This window comes from Gymnoscopelus microlampas (genome assembly GCF_963454915.1).
Source record: "Gymnoscopelus microlampas genome assembly, chromosome: 3".
NCBI lineage: Eukaryota > Metazoa > Chordata > Actinopteri > Myctophiformes > Myctophidae > Gymnoscopelus > Gymnoscopelus microlampas.
In genome coordinates this window covers 48,630,047-48,651,043 of record NC_139940.1, presented here as the reverse complement: position 1 = coordinate 48,651,043, position 20,997 = coordinate 48,630,047, and the positions used below count along the sequence as shown (strand labels likewise).

Genomic DNA, 20,997 nt, shown 5'->3' with positions numbered 1-20,997 from the left:
ATAATGCCTACCCCCACCCCCCACCCCCTACCCCCTGCTGAGGTAGAGGCCTCGCGGTGTCACACATTGAGATCATTGTGTGTAAAGAAACGTAATTTCTGGCCCATTTCGCAGCCATTATCGTCGTTAGCCCGTTACGACCGGGAACGCATCTGTGTCATTTTAGAAATCTTTGGGCTATTCAAAAATAGCAGATCTACAAGCTCATAGCGCTACGAGCTTGTAGATCTGCTAAAAAAATAAAATGTGAAAATTTGTGCAAATCTTTGAATATATATATATATATATATTTAAAGCAAACATTTGTAACTCAAATATTTGCTTCTGGGGGGTCCCTGGAACAACATATTTTGAGATGGGGGTCCGCGGCCAAATACAGATAATTTTATCATGTCCTTGACATGATAAAGTTTGAGAACCACTGATATAGAAACATACGTTTTTTTCAAAAAACGTTTAGGATTTAGAAGACATTTTGTAGAGTCGCCTCAGGTCTTAATGGATTAAAAGTGCTTATTTTATATATTGTGGAGGAGAAGCGATATTGTTAGCGTCGCGAGGTTTTCCAGGATAGAACCATCGACGTGTGATGATGAGGAGGAGTTTAATGAAGAAAAACAGCACTTAAAACACAAGTGGTTTTCAACTGATTTCACAATGGAAGTGAAATTCTTATTACGCTCTTGAAAACATTACCCAATATTAAAGGCAGGGTAAGTGATTGGGTGTAGGTTAAAATAAGTGATAAATAGCTCTATATTGTGATAGTAATCATTGCTATAGAGTGTTTGTTCATTAACAGGGGTCTCCCTGTCTCTCCAGCTCTTTAGTAAACAGACATTTTCAGGTCGGGATACCGATTTAATTCATTCATGAGAGAGAACTCATACATACGGGACACAGTATAAACAAGTGAAATGGAAGTAATGACAAAGTTCAGCTTTTGGGAGGTTAGAAACTTTGCTTTTTTGCTGTCCAGCTTCATGGCGATAAGGAAAAAGTGTGAAACGCTGGTTCACAGAGAAGACAAGACATTCCATTGACACTTGAAGTTAGTCTATTGCGCGGCGCTTGTCAGTGTGAACGGGGCTTTTTAGTGTCATGAGACTGAAGTGATGTCGTTGTCCTTCCAGGTGCCATGGGAGGACCTGTGCTACCTGTTTGGAGAGATCATGTATGGAGGTCACATCACCGATGACTGGGACCGGAGGCTCTGCCGCACCTACCTGCAGCAATACATGACACCCACTATGGTACTGTACCTACTGTACCTACTGTACCTACTGTACCACCACACCTACCTGCAGCAATACATGGCACCCACTATGGTACTGTAGCAACATTAAAACCCATTAAGACCTGGAACGCATCTGTGTCACTTTAGATTTCTTTGGCTATTCAAAAATAGCAGATCTACAAGCTCATAGCGCGGCACCGAGTGCCGCGCTATGAGCTTGTAGATCTGCTATTTTTGAAAAATCTTGAAAACTTTTTTTTTTTTTTTTTTAATTGTTAGGATTTTAGAAAACATTTTTAAGAATCGCCTCAGGTCTTAATGGGTGAAGCTTGTGAGCTTCAGGCAGTACTGCTTGTCAACCACTATAGGTGTCCTACCAGACACCAGGGTCTATAAATACCCTGGGGGCAAAACCCTGTTTTTTGGAAATAGTGCACCCGAGCGTTGTAAAAGGTTGTTCACCAGAAATGATATCTAGGACCTTCACTGATCACAACCAGGATGGACAACCCGGTCAACTAGCTGCTGGAAAGCCACAGGGTGGGTTTAAACATATGCCACCCCAATCTCTGAAAAGGCAAATTCGAATAGGGCAAAGAGAGACAAAAAAGCCTATAACTTGATAATGATCACTCTAATCTTCACCAAAATAGCAGAGGTATGAACCAGCAGTCTACCCTACATCATCAAAGAGTCAGAATGCAATTTACCAAAAGAAATACTGACATATTCTCCTTTAAACATCATTTTAGTTTAGGCGGAAATTGTATTTTTGTGATTAGGACTCCTTTACTTTCTCTAATTTACAAAGAAATATATACATTTATGTCAAATAAGCTGTTACTGCATTGCCTAGGATGCTATTAAACAATAACAAGTAGTTGTGAGGATATAACTATTACAAACAGACAGAGCAGATGTCGCTTTTCCAGGAATCACTGAATGACCAACCAACAGCAATTTTCTGGTCAATCTTCCTGGAGATGACAGACATTCTGCACAGGTTTATATACTACCAGCGAGAGGGTAACTGGGTAGGACATCTTTGTGAATCAGCACGGATGCTACCATACCTAACTGCAGCAGGGCACTACAAATATGGGCAGCAATCTTTGCCTCTGTATTTGGCAGAGATGAAGGAACTACCACAGACAGCTCCAGAGGTACATGAAGCACTGATGGCAGGTGCATTTGTTGGGAGAAGAGCTGATGGCAACCACAATGGGGTCTCCCCTGACATGCTTCTGGAGCAGACCTATAATGCAGATGCCAAGGAGGCAAGTGGCCTGGATGGCATTACCCTAAATCCTGCTGCCCGAATGAAGTGGGTCTACACAAAACCACTCACTGCAGCTATCTCTGCAGAGCTGAAGTCTTTGCTGCATCTCCATTCCTCCAGCCCACACCATGAATCTGGTTTGAGTCGTGTCACCAGGGATGCAGAGATGGTAGTCAAGATCATGGCAGCAGTAGAGGCCAACCCATTCACAAGAGACTCAACATCCCTGATCAACATATCAACTGGACAGTGTGCCGATTCCACAGTCAAGGACAACCTGACGAGCGTGAAAGTAATCGGTCTGAAGGCACCGTCTGATTCACTGTCCAGTGATCAAAAGAAGACACATATTCTGAAACTTAACACCTTCCATACACAAAACATGAAGCAAAAGAAGTCTAGGGGGAAATCCTCTACACCTGGCAAGAGCAATGAAGTTACTGCCCTTCTGCACATGACACAGATCATCGCCAGTGGTGGAGAACTCGACATTGTTGACTTCATAGGCAACCATGAATGCAGTGACTTTCCCCCATCCCTCTTCCAGGAAGATGGCAGTATGAGAACAGGTACCAAGGCAAGCCTAGTGAAGATCCTGAAAGAGGAGACCAAAGTGACCAGCATCCCTGATCTACCTCAAAATCATAAAAAGACAGCAGTAGTCGTTGATGCTATGTGTGCGATTCGACACTGGTCTTTTCACAAAGGTGAAAGATTTGGAACCATTGCTGAGCGATACAAACACCTCTGTTGTGACATGTACAGTGGATCCAGCCTTAAGTCAGCTGAACAGGAACAGAGATACGGCCCATCAAAATCAGCAAGAGTATACAAAGTTAGTGAGCAGTACACAGCTCCTGATCCAAAGGAGTTCTTTGCAGTGTCAACAAACAAAGCAAACCTTCTGAGCTTCCTCTGTGAGAAATGGTGTGAGAATGAGCAACTGGAGCCTGCCCTTGGCCCAACCCATCTCTATTTGGGTGGTGGATTCAAAGAAGAGACGAAGAGTGTGGTGCTCACAGACGGTTTGGTTATGGATGTCCCTGCTCTGGAATCCACACAGCAGGAGGCTGACACTAGACTAATACTCCACACACTCTACAGTGTCAAGAATGAAGGCGTTGACAGAGTTGTCATCCATGCGAATGACACCGACGTCATTAACTTGTGCTTATATTATGGTGCAACACACCTCAGTGACCTCCCAGAGCTGTGGGTAAGAACAGCCCAGAATGCATACCTGCCTATACATGCAATGGTAGCGGCATTAGGAATTTCACAGTGTTGTGCCATGCCCTTTGTCCACAGTCTGAGTGGTAGAGATATCACTAGTTATCCATATTTCACTGGAAAGAAGGCTTGGTTCAAGAGCAGCATGAGTATGGATATACCTGCACTTGAAGAGTTTGGTGAGAACCCTGATGATGCCATAACAGATGACCTCCTCAGTCAGGCAAGAGACCTCACAATAGCTGTATACACATCCACAGCTGATCACTTTGAGGGTGCAGATCTGGGCAAGCTGATAGCATACAAGTTCTTTAACAACACATCTACGCTCTTGAAGCTACTGCCTCCAACAGAGCATTCCTTTCTCCTGCACCTGAAAAGGGCTGCTCTGGCAACAGTGATTGACAAGAGTGCACACATTGCCAAACCACAAATTCCCTCAGTTGCAGAATATGGTTGGTCTGTGGATAAGGGAAAAGTAGTTCCCATTCCATCTACACAGCCAGCCTGGCCTGTGTCAATGGACAAACTTATATCATGTAGATGTGTCAAAGGCTGCCAGAGGAACAGCTCATGCTCAAATAAGGCCGTCCCATGCTACATAGGATGCCGTTGTCAGGGACTGGCAACCAAATGCAACAGGATACAAACTGACACATTTGAGAGTAGTGACAGCAGCAGTGACTCTGAATAAAACCCCAAAAATCTTTAAAATAGCTACAAGGACATAAAGCAGAAGGAAAAAGCCAATTTATTGTGAAATATGTGTTTTTTCTGCCAATAGTTGTATGTCTGAAGAAATCCGATTTGCAAATAAACTGTAATAGTTATATCCTCACAACTACTTGTTATTGTTTAATAGCATCCTAGGCAATGCAGTAACAGCTTATTTGACATAAATGTATATATTTCTTTGTAAATTAGAGAAAGTAAAGGAGTCCTAATCACAAAAATACAATTTCCGCCTAAACTAAAATGATGTTTAAAGGAGAATATGTCAGTATTTCTTTTGGTAAATTGCATTCTGACTCTTTGATGATGTAGGGTAGACTGCTGGTTCATACCTCAGCTAATTTGATGAAGATAAGAGTGAGTATTATTAAGTTATAGGCTTTTTTGTCTTTTTTTGCCCTATTCGGATTTTGCCTTTTCAGAGTGGGGGTGGCATATGTTTAAACCCACCCTGTGACTTTCCAGCAGCTAGTTGACCGGGTTGTCCATCCTGGTTGTGATCAGTGAAGATCCTAGATATCATTTCTGGTGAACAACCTTTTACAACGCTCGGGTGCACTATTTCCACTTTGCCCCCTGGGTAAAATGTCTCAATGGAAGAGCAGGGAGAAGAACCACCTCCAACCACTCACTGCACATTATGATGTATTTAAGGCGCTGTAAGTGATATTTTCCAGATTGCGGCTTCAAATGGCCAACAGATGAGGTGTGTGTGTGTGTGTGTGTGTGTGTGTGTGTGGGGGGGGGGGGGGTTGATGATGTGGTGTTGGTCTGAGAGAAGTTCGTTGGACATTTCATAGTGATTTATATTTCATGGTAGGACGGTGCATGAGGCATTACCTTTCAGCCCAGACAGACTATTAGGCTCCACACAGACTATCAGCCATCGATCACAGTCTAGTTGTGTATGCACGGCATCCGCTGTCCCACACGTGTACTGTTGTCCTTCATATTGATTATTACCATCCAAATACCTCATTTGAAACACACAGGCACGTTTGAACTTCCAATTGTAGCCTTGTTCAATTCCTTCTGAGGAGGATGGGGAATGTAAGACAAATGTGATCTGGAATTTATTTTAGTGAATAAAACCTATTGTAACAATCCGTACGGAAGTGTATATGAACCCCTTCAATCCGGCACAGCATTTATATCATTTTACATGTTACTATGTATAACTAGCAGCAAACGTTTTTCAGAAAACTGTTAGGATTTAGAATGTGTTTTTTTTTTAGAATCAGCCTCAGGTCTAAATGGGTTAACCCATTAAGACCTGGAACTGTGTCATTTTTAGATTTGAGCTAAAAAGCATTATTTTACACTTTTGGCTATTCAAAAATAGCAGATCTACAAGCTCATAGCGCGGCACCGAGTGCCGCGCTATGAGCTTGTAGATCTGCTATTTTTGAAAAATCGTGAAAATGTGTGCAAAAATCCTTGAATATATATATTTCTAAAGCGAACATTTTAACTCAAATCGTTGCTTCTGGGGGTCCCTGGAACAAAATATTTTGATGGGGGTCCGTGGCCAAATACATATAGTTAGTTTTGGGGGTCCTTGACATGAAAAAGATTGAGCACCACTGATATAGAAACATAGGTTTTTCAGAATGCTGTTGAGATTTAGGAGACATGTAGAATCGACTTCAGGTCTCCCTACTTCTTCCATTGAGTGCAAAATCGTCCCTAGACAAACAGAGATTCCGTCTTGGATGAGCGGTATATGTTTTGTCATGCAACAACAATGTGGCATGCCCTACCAAAAGTAGTGAAGGAGTGTAAAAACCCTACTCGCTTCCAAGACTGCCCGAAAAGAATACCTTCAGGAGGCTGCGATTCCAAACTGTCCCCTGTAAAAGTCACTACCTACTAACTACTAATTAGTTAACCTTGTATTTTGAACTTGTACTTTCATGTTCTTTTTTTCTCTGCAAACTTCAAAATAAAGTATTCAATCAATAAATCAAAAGTCAGGTTAACATTTTGGTTAGGACATAAAACGTACAGATTGCTCCTTTAACTTGCTGCAGTATATTGAGATGAATGATTTAAAATGGTTGCATTACCATATATTGATTTCAGGACAGTTCCAACTTATTTAAAATCTCTGTCTCACTAAAGAATTGCTCTGTCGATTACCTACCTTCAGTGGTGGAAGAAGTACTCAGATATTTTACTAAAAGTTACTTTAGTAAAAGTAGCAATACCACAATATAAAAATACTCTGTTAGGGCGCGCTCCCACCGCACTTTTATATTACCTCTGGGGCGGAATCTGCCAATGCTTTGTCAATGTAAATGCGTGGATTCACGCAAGAGCGGATCTTTCGGCATGTCGCGCAGACCGTGCGTTTATCCGCTCTACACGACTTGTCCATTTGAAGCATATAACTGCTGGAGGCAGGAGCTGCTTTTCCCCCTCTGTCCAATCGGTTGAGTGGAAGGCGGAGCGTCCCAAGACTCAGGAAGCACCATGGTGCTCAAGGCAGAAGGCGGTGCGGGCTACGGGGAGGGTCCTGAAAGTGAGTGACAGGTGCGTCACTCCCGTTTTTTAGAATCCGCTGGCTGCAAAAAAACTGTGGCCGCGCACAACCTGCGTTTAACGCTAGCCGACCATGTTTTGGTGGGAGCGCGCCCTTACCACTAAAAGACTTGTTCAAAATGTTACTTGAGTAAAAAATTAAAAAAGTATTGGCATCAAAATATACTTAAAGTAGCAAAAGTAAAAGCACTAAAATGTTTGAAAATAGCAGATCTACAAGCTCACAACCCGTCGCGATGCGACGCGTTGTGAGCTTGTAGATCTGCTATTTTCAAATAGCCTATGTATAAAACAGGGCTAAAGTGGTTAATGTATGTTTTATAATATAATGATATATATCTGCAAAGTAGTAACTTAAGTTTTCAAATAATTGTAGTGGAGTAAAAAGTACAATATTTGCCTCTGAGATGTGGAGTAGAAGGAAAAAGTACTGAAAATTGGAAATACTCCAGTAAAGTAAAAGAAATCCTCAAAATTGTACAGTACTTGAGTAAATGTACTTAGTTACTTTACACCACTGCCTACCTTGAACTTCAACTCAGTCTCACGTCCACCACTTAACGGTTTCAGTTTGAAGGCGAGCTGTTCCTGTGTCCCGGCTTCCTGGCCCCGCCCTTCCTGGACTACAGCGGTTACCACGGTTACGTGGACGAGCACCTGCCGCCGGAGAGCCCCGCCCTGTACGGCCTGCACCCCAACACCGAGCTGGAGACCCTGGGCGTCGCCTCGCACGCCCTGTTCAGAGCCCTGCTGGAGCTGCAGCCCCACGGGACCACCAGGGGAGAGGGGGCCACGCAGAGCACAGAGGAGAAGGTACTACTCTACTGCAGTGATTCTCAAAGGGGGGTCCGGGGACCCCCAGAGGTCCTTGAGGGGGGGTACCAGGGGGTCCCCAGCAAAATTAGTTAACAAAGAGTCACAATCATTTTTATCCATATTTTATTCTTTGGCTATTCAAAAATAGCAGATCTACAAGCTCATAGCGCGGCACCGAGTGCCGCGCTATGAGCTTGTAGATCTGCTATTTTTTTTTATCGTGAGAATGTGTGCAAATCTTTGAATATACATGTTTTTTAAGCGAACATTTAGAACTCACATCTTTACTTCTGGGGGGGTCCTTGGAACGACATATATTGGGGGTATTAGATATATAGATAGATATTAGACATATAGATGGGGGTCCGCAGCCAAATACATATCATTTTGGGAGTCCTTGACATGAAAAAGTTTGAGAACCACTGCTCTACTGCCCCAAATTGATACTGTATATATTTGTCTGCGGACCACCATTTGAAAATGATTTGTGCCAGGGACCCCCAGAAGAGAAGAAATGATTAAAAATGTCAACATTCAACATTTTCGATATTTAAAAAAAAAAAAAACTAAAATAGCAGATATACAAGCTCGCAGTGATGCGCGCGCTTGTGAGCTTTTAGATCTGCTGTATTTGAATAGCCAACGTATGGCCTAAATGGATAAAGTGGTTAAAAATAATTCTGACGTTATATTAACTAATTTAGCTGGGGATGTTTATAATTATGCAACAACTTATACCAAGGTTTATGAAGTATTATAAGTGCTGGTCATAATGCATTGTAAGCTCAGCGGAACAGCACATTATAACTACCTTAACTTAGTCCGTTACAAAGTGTCTTTGTTATAAGTTGCTATGCATAATCATAAAACATTTATAATGAGTGTTTTGAAGCCTTTAGTTATAAGCTAAGCACATTATAATGCATTATAAATGCTATTATAATGCATTATAGACACGACCTGTACCAGTAAAGGAAATAGTAAAGAAATATTGAATGTATTGTTCATCAGGTGAAGATGGTCCTTGATGACATCTTGGAGAAGCTTCCAGAGGAGTACAACATGGCCGACATTATGGCGAAGACGGCCCAACGCAGCCCTTACATCCTGGTGTGCTTCCAGGAGTGTGAGCGCATGAACGTCCTCCTGGCAGAGATGTCCCGCTCCCTCAGAGAGCTGGACCTGGGCCTGAAGGTACAGGAAGCTTGCCTTAGACTCACTTAAAGTTAGTTTAAAGGGACAGTTCACCCTTCTATCGATTAGTCACCCCATGGAGACTTGAATTCTGGATTTTTTGTTTGTTTTTGTCGCATTGGACCGGTAGGCAGCAATTCCGGTAGGAGACACAAAGGAGACTCTTTGTGTCTCCTATACCGGGCACCTAGGCTACAATGTAACCTGACAGCGCGTCGCGCGGGTTCGAGTCCCGATCCTGATGGCCTTTGCTGAGTGTCACTCCCCATCTCTCTTTCCCCATTTCCGGTCAGCCTACTGTCCTACCAATAATAAAAGCATACAAAGGCCAAAAATAAATTAAAAAAGAAAAGTATCCTTTGGAGAAATGTAGACTGTATGTTTGAATGTATGTTTGATAATATCATCATTTAACAATTTAATTAAAATGTGCGTTAACCACTTTAACCCTGGCATCCCTGTTTTGAGAAAAATGTACCATGCTGTCCACATTGATGTCCTGTTTCACACTGTGTCTCTACCAGGGAGAGCTGACCATGTCGTCCAACATGGAGGCTCTGCAGGCAGCTCTGTTCACCGATACTCTCCCTGTGTCCTGGGACAGACTGGGGTCCCCCTCCACCAAGACCCTCACTCACTGGTACGTACTGAATTATAACCTTACCCTAACACTATACCTCCACTAAGACCCTCACACACTGGTACGTACTGAATTATAACCTTACCCTAACACTATACCTCCACCAAGACCCTCACACACTGGTAACTACTGAAACACTTAATTTGTAAATTATTAGGTGCCGGAGCTCATGAGTCCGACTAAACGTTACTGTTTATCATACATATATATATATATTTTTTTTTTTAATGTTTGTTTATGCTGTTTTTAGTTTTGGTCTTGTGTTTTAAAGTGTTTAAATTGTGGCAATAATACAAACGTCTGACAGAAAGTCTGACAGCACATACCCTCAAAGTTTAGAGGTGAGGTGTCATATTTATTTTTAGGCTTTTCCGAAGCAGAACATCACAAGAAGCAAAACCACAAGAGAAGATAAGTGGGATATGGATTAAACAGTGTGGAAGTCCTTATACTCATAGCTTAATTCAACAAAAATGAACAACTCCTCCCTCCCTCTCACTCACTCTCACTCTCACTCTCTCGCTCTCTGTCTCTCTCTCTTCCTCTCTCCCTATATTGCTCTCTCTTTCTCTCTTTCCTTACACCAAAGAGCTCCAGCCAGAGAACAACCAATAACCAAATCACAGTAAAAAGAGCAGCCCCACAAGCCCTGGCACACAGCCCAACACATAAACGAAATGATGCTCTCCGCTTACCTCTCTCTGTTCCTGTCAGATTGGCACTGAAAACCATGCCTGTGGACTCCACAGTCCACAGAACATACAGTACATAGGGCTAACATACAACACCCCCCTCTAAGCTGGGGGGGGGGGGGGGGGGGGGGGTTGTACTTAGTGAAGGGCAAATTGAAATTTAAACAAGAATGCACTCAGTATAGACCAATCCACAGAGCGAATTCCTGTAGCTGCGGTGTCGCGGTGCGGAGCGGCAGTGCACTTGCTTCACACCGCAGTTATGACTCTGACCTCTGACAATGCCTCAACATTTCCCCAATTTCCATTGTAAAGTTACGCCTGATGGCCAAATGCTCCGATGCTGTATGTCGGAAGACGATGAGCAGCAAATGTCACGGCGATACGGCCTTTAACTTATGTACCGTAGGTCACAGACAAACCAACAGAATTGCATAGCCTCCTTATTCTTTTAACTTTCCAACCTTCCATTTCCAATGTATTTCAGAGCCATAATCTAGAATTTCTAATCGGGTCTTGTAGTGTTCACTTAGAAAAGATGGTGGTTAAATGGTAGGTCTTACTGATCATTATTATTATATTATTAAAACAATGAATGGTCCGCCTAAGATTAGGCTGTTATCTATTGTTTCATATACCTCCGTACCTTGCTGACATCTCACTGGGGTATATGATATATGTCATACTATGAACAAATAAAGTTAATCTAAAAGCTGGTGATAGGAGTCATTGTAGCATGTATGACATTGTCTAGCGTACAATGCTGTGTGATTAATATGCAACTAGCCTACTTATAGACAAGTCTTTGTTCTGGGTTCAAATACTTTAGTTTAAAGCACAGTTCATGGTTCAGACGTCTTTATTCAGGAACAAATAAGACAACCTTTTGTTCCATTATAGTAGGTCTTTTTACTTGTAACCGTACCTTGCTGACATTTCACGGGGGTTCATGATATAATATGTCTTACAAATGATGTATGGCATCATTGTGGGTGTGCGTATACAGTTAACCCTTCATTTAAATAATTATGTTCCATAGAATAATGATAGATATTGAAATACTCATGTTCCATAGGATAATAATAGATATTTAAATACTTCTGGTCCATAGGATAATGGACAGGCAGGACATAAGGGCTCTTCTTCCATACATTCAGCATAGCTTACTGAAGGACCCCATGGCCATGACACTACTTGTTGCCACGGTGACACCAGCACATCAGTGGGCTGAATGGGGGGGGGGGGCACACAGACTGACAATGTGAATAATAAACTGGTTGTGTTGATGGAAGAACCCATCTCAACACAAAGTTATATGTGACAATATTACATGTGATTCTATCTAGAACATACATGGGCAACTGGCGGCCCGGGGGCCTCGTGCGCCCCCCACATTCACTTAATGCGGCCCGCAGGTTAATATCGGAATACTGATATATTATTGATTTCAGCTGTTACAATTCCAAACATGCACATATGACCCGCTTTAATTACTTCAGTCTATATTAGTAGCTTAGTGACTAGTATTAAAATTGTCTTTTTTGTGTCCAATGTATTTAAGTTCAAAAAGTTAAGTTAAAGTCATTTGAAATAAAATAAAAATGTCACTTTTCAGGATTTCCAATTAAAAAAATAGCACAAAAAAAATCTGGATTCCAATTCAAAAATAGCAGATCTACAAGCTCATGAGCTTGTAGATCTGCTCATTTCGTTTTTTATTTTATTTAGCTCATGAGCTTGTAGATCTGCTATTTTTGCTACTTTTGTGTGACATAGAATGGCAAAGTATGGCATTAATTTACGAAAAAAAAGTTAAAATACGAGAGTCTGTCTGCCCGATTATGCAATGTGGCCGTCTGGAGTGAGTGTGGAGATACAGTGGCTCTCTACATCATCAAAGTTGCCCACCGCTGATCTAGAAGCATCTGTGTTTTTGACAGCAGTCCCTGTGGACTGGTTTACCTTCCAACTTACCAACCTCCATGTTGATCAGTTATTCTCTCTAAAAAAGCTGGCACACGTGACGTGCACGGCGAACTTGCACATTGATTTATAAGGGTCCCGGTTTGAGGGGCTGAATATAAGTATGGTGGTCACCCTATGTTTTAATAATGAAAGACACTGTTTTGTGTCTCTTAGGTTCGGTGATGTGCTGAGTGCTTGTCGAGAGCTGGACAGCTGGACCCAGGACCTGGTTCTACCGGCCGTGGTCTGGTTGTCTGGGTTCTTCAACCCTCAGTCCTTCCTCACTGGTGAGTCTCTGTTCCCTGTTAAACCCATGGATTCAAGTTCATATTAGGTCATATAGACCCCTTAACACATTGACTGCCAGAGTTAAAACACCAGCCATAGCTGCCTGTGCCAGCCATTTTTGAGCTTTCTGGCCAGTCTATCTAGGCCCACAGAACATTTTGTGCTAGGACTATGAACACATGGAATACCTCAAAACAAAGATCAGAATCTCTACTTTCGCCAGGAAAAAAAGTGAGTTCCTAGCATGTTCTGTTCTTTAGCTATTGGCAGTTGAATATAGCTTGGTTTCACCAAAATCAGCTATCTGGATCTAGAAGCTGAGATAATGAGGCTTTTGTGAAACATTCTCTCTCAGGCAGAACAGTGATTAGACCCTTATATTTTCACCTTCAGTGACACATTACTGACATCAGACATCTGCACAGTTGTTGTTTTCAAACTAACAACACTGAGAAAGTGCTTTTGAATATACTTTTATATAGCTTTTTCACATCAACGTTTATCAACATGTGTCTTGTTGATAAACAAATCTCAAGCTCATTTCAACGTTTTTCTTTTCAAAGTTATAAGATCAAAAGAAGTGTGTGTGTGTGTGTGTGTGTGTGTGTGTGTGTGTGTGTGTGTGTGTGTGTGTGTGTGTGTGTGTGTGTGTGTCAAGACTTGGCATTATCTGTGCCAATTGTTTGAGTTTGTTTTACACACCATTATAATTTCACACACACACACACACACACACACACACACACACACACACGCACACACAGGGAGAGATTTTGCACTGTCCCCCTCTGGTGGTCAAAATAAATCCCTACATTGTGACACATCCATCCATCCAATACAGACATATTGATGCCCCCTGATAGAAACCATATAGACATATAGACTGTATGCAAGGTAAGTGAGGAGGAATTATTTTCTGTGAATGCCATGCAGACAAGCACTGAGATCCAGATAGCATCTATGACATAAAACCAAGCAAAATCAGAAAATGTTTGACTTTTTAGATAGTGAAACAGTTTTATATACAGCCTTATTTTTATCACAACACCCAATTACTGAATATCAGTCCCCCATAACTCTTGATTGTGTGCAAATGGAACTAAATGGACCCATAGGGTTGACAGTAATGGTCAAATAGGGCTAGCTATGTATGTGTCTTTCTATATTCTATGTCCAGGTTTTCTTCAGATTAGGATACTGATTTCACTGGTTCCATTTGTGCACACAAGACCTGCTAGTTTGCAATTGTATATCTATGATATAAAACCAACAGTCTACAGAACCCAATTACTGAATATCAGTCCCCCATAACTCTTGATTGTGTGCAAATGGAACTAAATGGACCCGTAGGGTTGACAGTAATGGTCAAATAGGGCTAGCTATGTATGTGTCTGTCTATATTCTATGTCCAGGTTTTCTTCAGATTAGGATACTGATTTCACTGGTTCCATTTGTGCACACAAGACCTGCTAGTTTGCAATTGTATATCTATGATATAAAACCAACAGTCTACAGAAAAAGTTTGAAACGACTCAGGCAGACACATTTGAACACTTTATATGTCTTTCAAGTACAAAATGGAGTACAACATACAAAGTACAACATACAAAAAACATACAAAAAATACAATATATCATCATTGTGTGTTTTGCTGGCCAGCACATCAATGTCTCCTCAGATCGCTCAGGGTGGAGGTGGTCCCCGTGAGGGTCTGAGGACGTGATGGCATAGATGTCTTTCACCGACAAAGATGGCATCACGCACTCAGATCCCTTGGGGCAGTGAGAAACATTAGCAGCACATTCACTGCCAACTGTTGGCTGGCTCAGAGCATAATAAATCAAAGTCAAAATAAATACAAAATGAAAATAAAACAAACAAATACAATCAAAATGATTCAATAATACTTCTCCTTAGTATGGTAATCAATCGCTCAGGGCGGAGGTGGTCCCCGTGAGGGTCTGAGGACGTGATGGCATAGATGTCTTTCACCGACAAAGATGGCATCACGCACTCAGATCCCTTGGGGCAGTGAGAAACATTAGCAGCACATTCACTGCCAACTGTTGGCTGGCTCAGAGCATAATAAATCAAAGTCAAAATAAATACAAAATGAAAATAAAACAAACAAATACAATCAAAATGATTCAATAATACTTCTCCTTAGTATGGTAATCAAGGTAGCAATCAATAACATGGAGGGGTACCAAACAGCTTTTGCACTGATACCTTGTCTCACTCCGCTCTCCCCTCCTGGTGCAAACTCTGCACCATTTTGTTGGGTGCTTGTTTTTGGCAGTGGGGGGACAATAGACAAGCTCATGGACTTTCATATCGCCACTCAATCGGTCACAAGGTTCGCGACTTCTTGGTGCATAAGGACGCAGGGGGGGGGCAGGGGGGGGCGGAGAGGCCGGGGGACGGCAGGGGCGGGCAGGATGAGGCTGCTGGTGAGGCTGCTGCTGGTGAGGTTGCTGCTGGTGAGGTTGCTGCTGACAGGCGGCCGGGGGGGGGACAGGCGGGTCTGCTGGGACAGGGGCATGTCTCACAGCGGTCCAAGACTTGACAACGCTGAGGATGAAGTCATACATGCACTTACAGTCGCCACCTGGATTCCTTGTCTTGTAGAGTACGAATGCGTTGTACATTGCGATTTGGAATAAATAGACCACAAACTTGCTGCTCCACTTGGCTGTCTTCCTGATGAAGGGATAATAGCTTAGGTTTTGGTCTAGTCGGTCAACTGCATTCATACTCTTGTTGTATTCAAGGACACAAACTGGCTTCTCCTGTGGCACTTTGTCGCTGTGTTTTTTCGGCCTCACCATCTGGGTGCCCATCTCATCCTTGTGCTGGGTTGTGATCAATCGAACGATGCGTTTGTCTCGCCAGGCCAATAACATCACTTTGCCATTGTGAAGCATCTTACGTTGTCCCACTTTCAGGCTGGACATCGTCACATCCCTCATGGCTTGTGGTTCTCCTCTTTTTAGCCTCATGGTACCACAGGCATGGGTGTTCTTCTCAAGGAGGAGTTCATACAGCTTCACGGAGTTATAATAGTTGTCCATGAACAACGAAAACCCGTACCCTGTAAGACCCTGCAACAGAAAGATGACTGTGTCTGGTAGGGAAGAGTACTGTCCAGAATATGGCTTCATTGAGTAGCAGTACCCCGTTCCAGAATCGCACAGAATGTAGGACTTTATTCCATACTTGGTGGGCTTCATTGGGTTGTACACTCTGAAGGATAGGCGTCCCCTCCACAAAAGCATCCCCTCATCGATGCTGATGTTACGACCTGGAACAAACATCTGCTTGAATTTGTCTGTCAGGTACAGCAAGACCGGGTTGATTTTACAAAGCCTGTCGACAACAGCAACCTCACCAGCAGCTTCGGCGGCGGCAGCGGCGGCGGCGTGAGCGGCAGCGTCAGCCTCATTGTTGGTGAAGTGGAGAAACCGCCAGATGATCTGGAACCTGTTGCGTGGCATCTTTTTGCCGAAGAACGAAGTGAGTACAGGGTCATCGGTCGACCAATAGTACTCTAGTACAGGCTTTCGAACAAGGCCAGTGAGGAACAACAGGGCCAAAAAGTTTTTCAGCTCCCCCACTGAAACCGCTTTCCAGTCCTTCACCCTGCTTTGTGGATGCTGCGCCACTTCTTCTTCACTCCTGGCCTGGATGAACACGTCAGCATAGTGGTTGGTCTGCTCTACTATCATCCCTAGCAGCTCATCAGTGAGGAAAAGTGAAAGAAAGTCTACAGGCATGGTGGAATGTAGCTCCGCCGCAGCATTTCTAGGACCCGGACTAGCAGTGAAAGGGATGTCCTCCCTAGGTTCCCAATCTGTGTCCTTCCACACAGGCTCTACAGCTGACGGCCTCCCACCATGTCCTGTGAATTACAGAAATACACAATTACCATAAAATACATCTTTTTTGTTTGTGTGGCAGTGTTGATTTATATGAAAATATGACTAAAACTAAATGGACTTTTATTCAACAGACTATGACTAAAACTGAATCAAAATGTACTGTCAAAATCATGTTGTTGTGGTACATGATTTTGTGACATTTATCATTGCAGAGTGGGGTTTTAGCGAGGGCTGGCTCTGTATGTGTTTGTCTATATTGTATGTCCAGATTATGACACTATGTGGAATTGTATTCAACAGACTATGACTAAAACTGAATCAAAATGTACTGTCAAAATCATGTTGTGTGGTACAGCTGTGAAAACTGTCTCACCTCTTTTACGCCCGTCACGTGGTACTGCGGTTGAAGGTGATGGTCCCGTTTCCTCCACATCCATCATGCCTGAAATCATAGTAAAACATAAAATAGTTTGGTAAATAAGATATACAATTATATTCACTGCCAGCATGGCAACTTTAGAATGAATGACATGTATCATGTCATGAATGACATGGGCTGGCTCTGTATGTGTTTGTTGTATGATGTACTGTCAAAATCCTGTTGTGTGGTACAGCTGTGAAAACTGTCTCACCTCTTTCACGGCGGACACTTGGTACTGCGGTTGAACATGATGGTCCTGCTTCCTCCACATCCATCATGTCTGAAATCACAGTAAAACATAAAATAGTTTGGTAAATAAGATATACAATTATATTCACTGGTGGTGGTGCATTACTTTGTGCAACTTAGAATGAATGACATGTATCATTGCAGAGTGTGGTTTTTAGCCAGGGCTGGCTCTGTATGTGTTTGTCTATATTGTATGACCAGATTATATGTATGACACTGTGTCAAACACAAACAGAGTTTAGCCCTAAATGACCAAATACAGTAGCCTGGTTAGGCAAGGCTACCATTACAGTACGATGTGTACAAATGGAACCAAATGGACACGTGATGAAGAAAATGGCATCTATAAAAACCAACTGTCTAATGAAAATGTTTGAAACAGACTTACCATTCCTAGCAGACTGTGTAGGCCTATGATGAGATGACGACGCCATTGCTTCATCAGACTCATCTTCGTCGTCTGAAAGTAAACAAGATCAAACACTGTTGATGTTGTGGACATAAGGGGACCTTTGATGAAATTTATTATGATGGTGGGGGCCTCGGTGCACCTGGCCTCCACCCCAAAAACTAAAGCCATCAAAGGGATTTGAAAATCATTGTTGACATGTCCTCATGTGACCCACAACACTACAAAAGACTTTGTTGACATGGCCTCATGTCGACCCCCAACAAAATCAAAACATTTGTTGTCATGACATGACATGACCTCTTCCCTTTGAAGTATGCCACCCCCCCCCCCCAAAAAAAACCCCCAGATCTACAAGTCAACAAATTCATAGGCTACATCGTCAACATATTCAAATAAATCACATGCATATAAATAGATACAGAATAAAATAAATACATATTTTATAACTGGCTGACCCAGAGTGCAATATCCTAGAAATCCACACCGGGCTTCTACATTGTCCATATATAAATAAGGTGTTACACACACCTCCAGTTGTTAGAGGCCCAGTCAAACAATTTGTCTAAAAAGGATGAAACCATTCATAGGTATTCAATTCATCAAAATATAAAATGGCACCATTCAATGATCATAACAAGATAAAAGCACTACGTTGTGATGCGATTGAATGGTTTGGTGCCATTTTATATGTTGATATAAGTAAGTAGTGCCCCACAGACTTTATACAAATATCAGGTAAAACATAGCCGATTTACAATCTCACAACGCGTCGCAGCGCGAGGCGTTGTGAGCTTGTAGATCTGCTATTTTCAGAGTACAACCAAAAGGTAAAATATGATAAAAAAAAATATATATATATATATAGGATATTCTTACCACTGGTAAACGGATCCAGACAATGTTTCCTTGGGCTTGGCTCGCTTGGCTCCCAGCTGCCAGAACAATCCGAATCGGAGCTCTCTTCACCGTCAGTAGTGTCTGGTTCTGGGCGATATGACACGGTCCTCGGAGTCGGTCTTTTGCTACGACGCAATCGGTGCCCGGGATCGGGGTCTGGTACCGGTGGGTTCGTGTCCTCCTCAGGCTCAGATACCTCCGCAGGTGGTGGGGGAGGTGGTGGGGGGGGTGGTTGCTTCTTAGGCCTCCGTGGTCGTCGCCGCCCGCGCCGGGGGACGGTCGAAGACACCGATGTCTCCTCAGATCCCTGGGGAGCAGTCTTCGCCTCCTCGGATCCCTCCAATGGCGGAGGTGGTCGCGGCGGAGGTGGTCGCGGCGGAGGTGGTCGCCACGAGGGTTCTGCTGACGTGAAGACATAGGTATCTTTCACCGATAGAGATGGCTTCACGTCAACAGATCCCTCGGGGGTAGTGAGAGACGCCGCCTGCTTCACCTCCTTGGAGCCCCCAGCTAGTGGCGAAGGTGGTCGCGGGGGAGCGGTGAAAGACGCCACCGCCGACGGCTTCTTCTCAGGTCGTGGTGGTTCCTCCACAGGTCGTGATGGTGGTCCCGGTGGTGATGGGGGTCCCGGGGGAGCAGTGAAGGACATTGTCTCCAAAATAGTTCTTTGGGTCGGGTCTCTCCGAGGCCATTTGGCCTTGCTTTTTCTTCGCATCTCGCCTAAAAACTATACTCCCGAGTCCGACTCCCACCTATAAATATGTACACCTAACTCTCACCTATATATCTATGTACTACTATACTATATAAACGTCTTACTCTCACCTATATATATATATCTTGCACCTCTCCTAACTTTACCAAACTAACTAACTAACTAACGATCGCTTGCTCTTTCTCTGTCTCTCAGTCGCTGTCTCTCGCTCTCTCTCACTCTATTTCTCTGTCCGTCCGTCTCTGCTCACTGTTTGTTTAGAATGCCACAGGGACTGTTGTTCTGCACCCGGATTTGTAGTGTTTTGCTCAGATCATGTGACTTTTGCGATCATGTGACTTTTCTTTTGTCGTAGAAGCTTAATATTAATACACAGGTTGTGGAAGATTGCAATCTACCTTATACCAATGAAAAGACCTAATATCGAGTTAACTCGATCTAGGCAGTCAAGCGCTGGATTCTTAATATCGAGATAACTCGATCTAGGCAGTCAATGTGTTAACAGACGACGTCACACTGATAAGAACCAGAATGCGTGCAACCAGTATGCGTGCAATGAAACCCATTCTATCAGGTATCGCTAGGACGCGCCTCACTAGCCAACACAGAAGAGGGGGTTGGGGTGTGCTGAAACCAGCGCACCCCGAAACAACAGGTTGGGAATTGATTGCGTGAAACAATCACCTGTGCGTCCAGTCTCAATGTTGGTAAACAAATAATTGGTCTATTACTTCTGTGCTCTGTGATCCGCAAACCATAAATAGCCATCTCATTCATTCTCGTTGTATGGGGAAACTAGTGTTGACAGCATTTTGATTCAGTTCTAGTCATAGTCCTTTGAATCAAATTCCATTTAGTTTTAGTCATGTTTTAGTCATCTGAAATGTTTTACTGTTAGTCTAGTTTTAGTCGATTAAATATCATAAAATTATAGTCGACTAAATCTACAGTTGATTTAGTCGACTAACATGTTTGGCGGTGCCTTGATGGCGTGGTAATGGCTGATTTTAAACTTGGTTGCATGCTGAAAATAGCAGATCTACAAGCTCACAACGCGTCGCAGCGCGACACGTTGTGAGCTTGTAGATCTGCTATTTTCAGAGCGCAACACCCGAGTGCAACCAAACATAAAATGACTTGTCTTTTAGTTCTACTGGATCTCTTCTCCACTCCCTCACTAACATTTTAGTCTAGTTTTTATTTGTTGACGAAATTGACAATATATTTAGTCATAGTTTCAGTCATCACAGCTTAGTTTTTATTTCGTTTTTATTTCGTTTTCGTCAGTGAAAAAAGGTAGTCGACGGACATTTTTCGTCATAGTTTTAGTCGATGAAATCAATACTGTGGGAAACAGGCTCAAAATCATGCTTTCAGCACGTAAACAAATCGCAATCGCGCCGTGTTTTGAGCTTGTAGATCTGCTACTTTTGCTGTTTTTGAATCTGAATCCTGAAAAGTAACAGTTTTGGACATAGGAGGTACAGAGACCATATATCAGGGATGTTTGATTTCAGACACAGGGGAACAACTCCATGCACTTCACAGGAGATACACATAAAAGAAAAAAAACATGCAAGTTATACAGAAATAAAGCAAAGTATCTCTATAGTCACTAAACATTCAGATTTTTCATATTCCTTCCTGATTGGCTAAAAATGGCTTCCAAAGTTTGCAGGAATACTCCGTTTTGAACAAAATGCCTCAAATCATGAACACAGCATGCAATTTCCTTGAAATTTTGCACGCATATTTCCACTATGCCGAGGAAGAAATGCCACTTGAAAAGTTTCAAATCAGCCTCATGGTGG

At 42.8% G+C, this 20,997-nt stretch overlaps 2 protein-coding genes across 2 annotated transcripts in view; one reads left to right on the top strand and one right to left on the bottom strand.

Annotated features, from left to right (window-relative positions):
• LOC311038733 (dynein axonemal heavy chain 11) overlaps positions 1 to 20,997 on the top strand; it is a gene marked incomplete at both ends in the record, with an annotated part of 133,044 nt that overhangs the window by 110,353 nt on the left and 1,694 nt on the right. The window contains 5 exons of the mRNA XM_084048325.1: positions 1,125 to 1,253; positions 7,590 to 7,832; positions 8,847 to 9,029; positions 9,554 to 9,669; positions 12,501 to 12,613. Of these exons, the coding sequence (XP_083904451.1) occupies positions 1,125 to 1,253; positions 7,590 to 7,832; positions 8,847 to 9,029; positions 9,554 to 9,669; positions 12,501 to 12,613 (784 nt within the window). The remainder of the gene's footprint in view (positions 1 to 1,124; positions 1,254 to 7,589; positions 7,833 to 8,846; positions 9,030 to 9,553; positions 9,670 to 12,500; positions 12,614 to 20,997) is intronic.
• Positions 14,956 to 19,120, bottom strand: LOC311038744 (uncharacterized protein; the record flags this gene model as incomplete). Its single annotated transcript, XM_084048334.1, has 5 exons — positions 14,956 to 15,138; positions 15,440 to 16,512; positions 17,125 to 17,193; positions 17,551 to 17,622; positions 18,451 to 19,120. The coding sequence occupies 5 exons, from the start codon at positions 19,118 to 19,120 to the stop codon at positions 14,956 to 14,958; spliced, it is 2,067 nt and encodes a 688-aa protein (XP_083904460.1).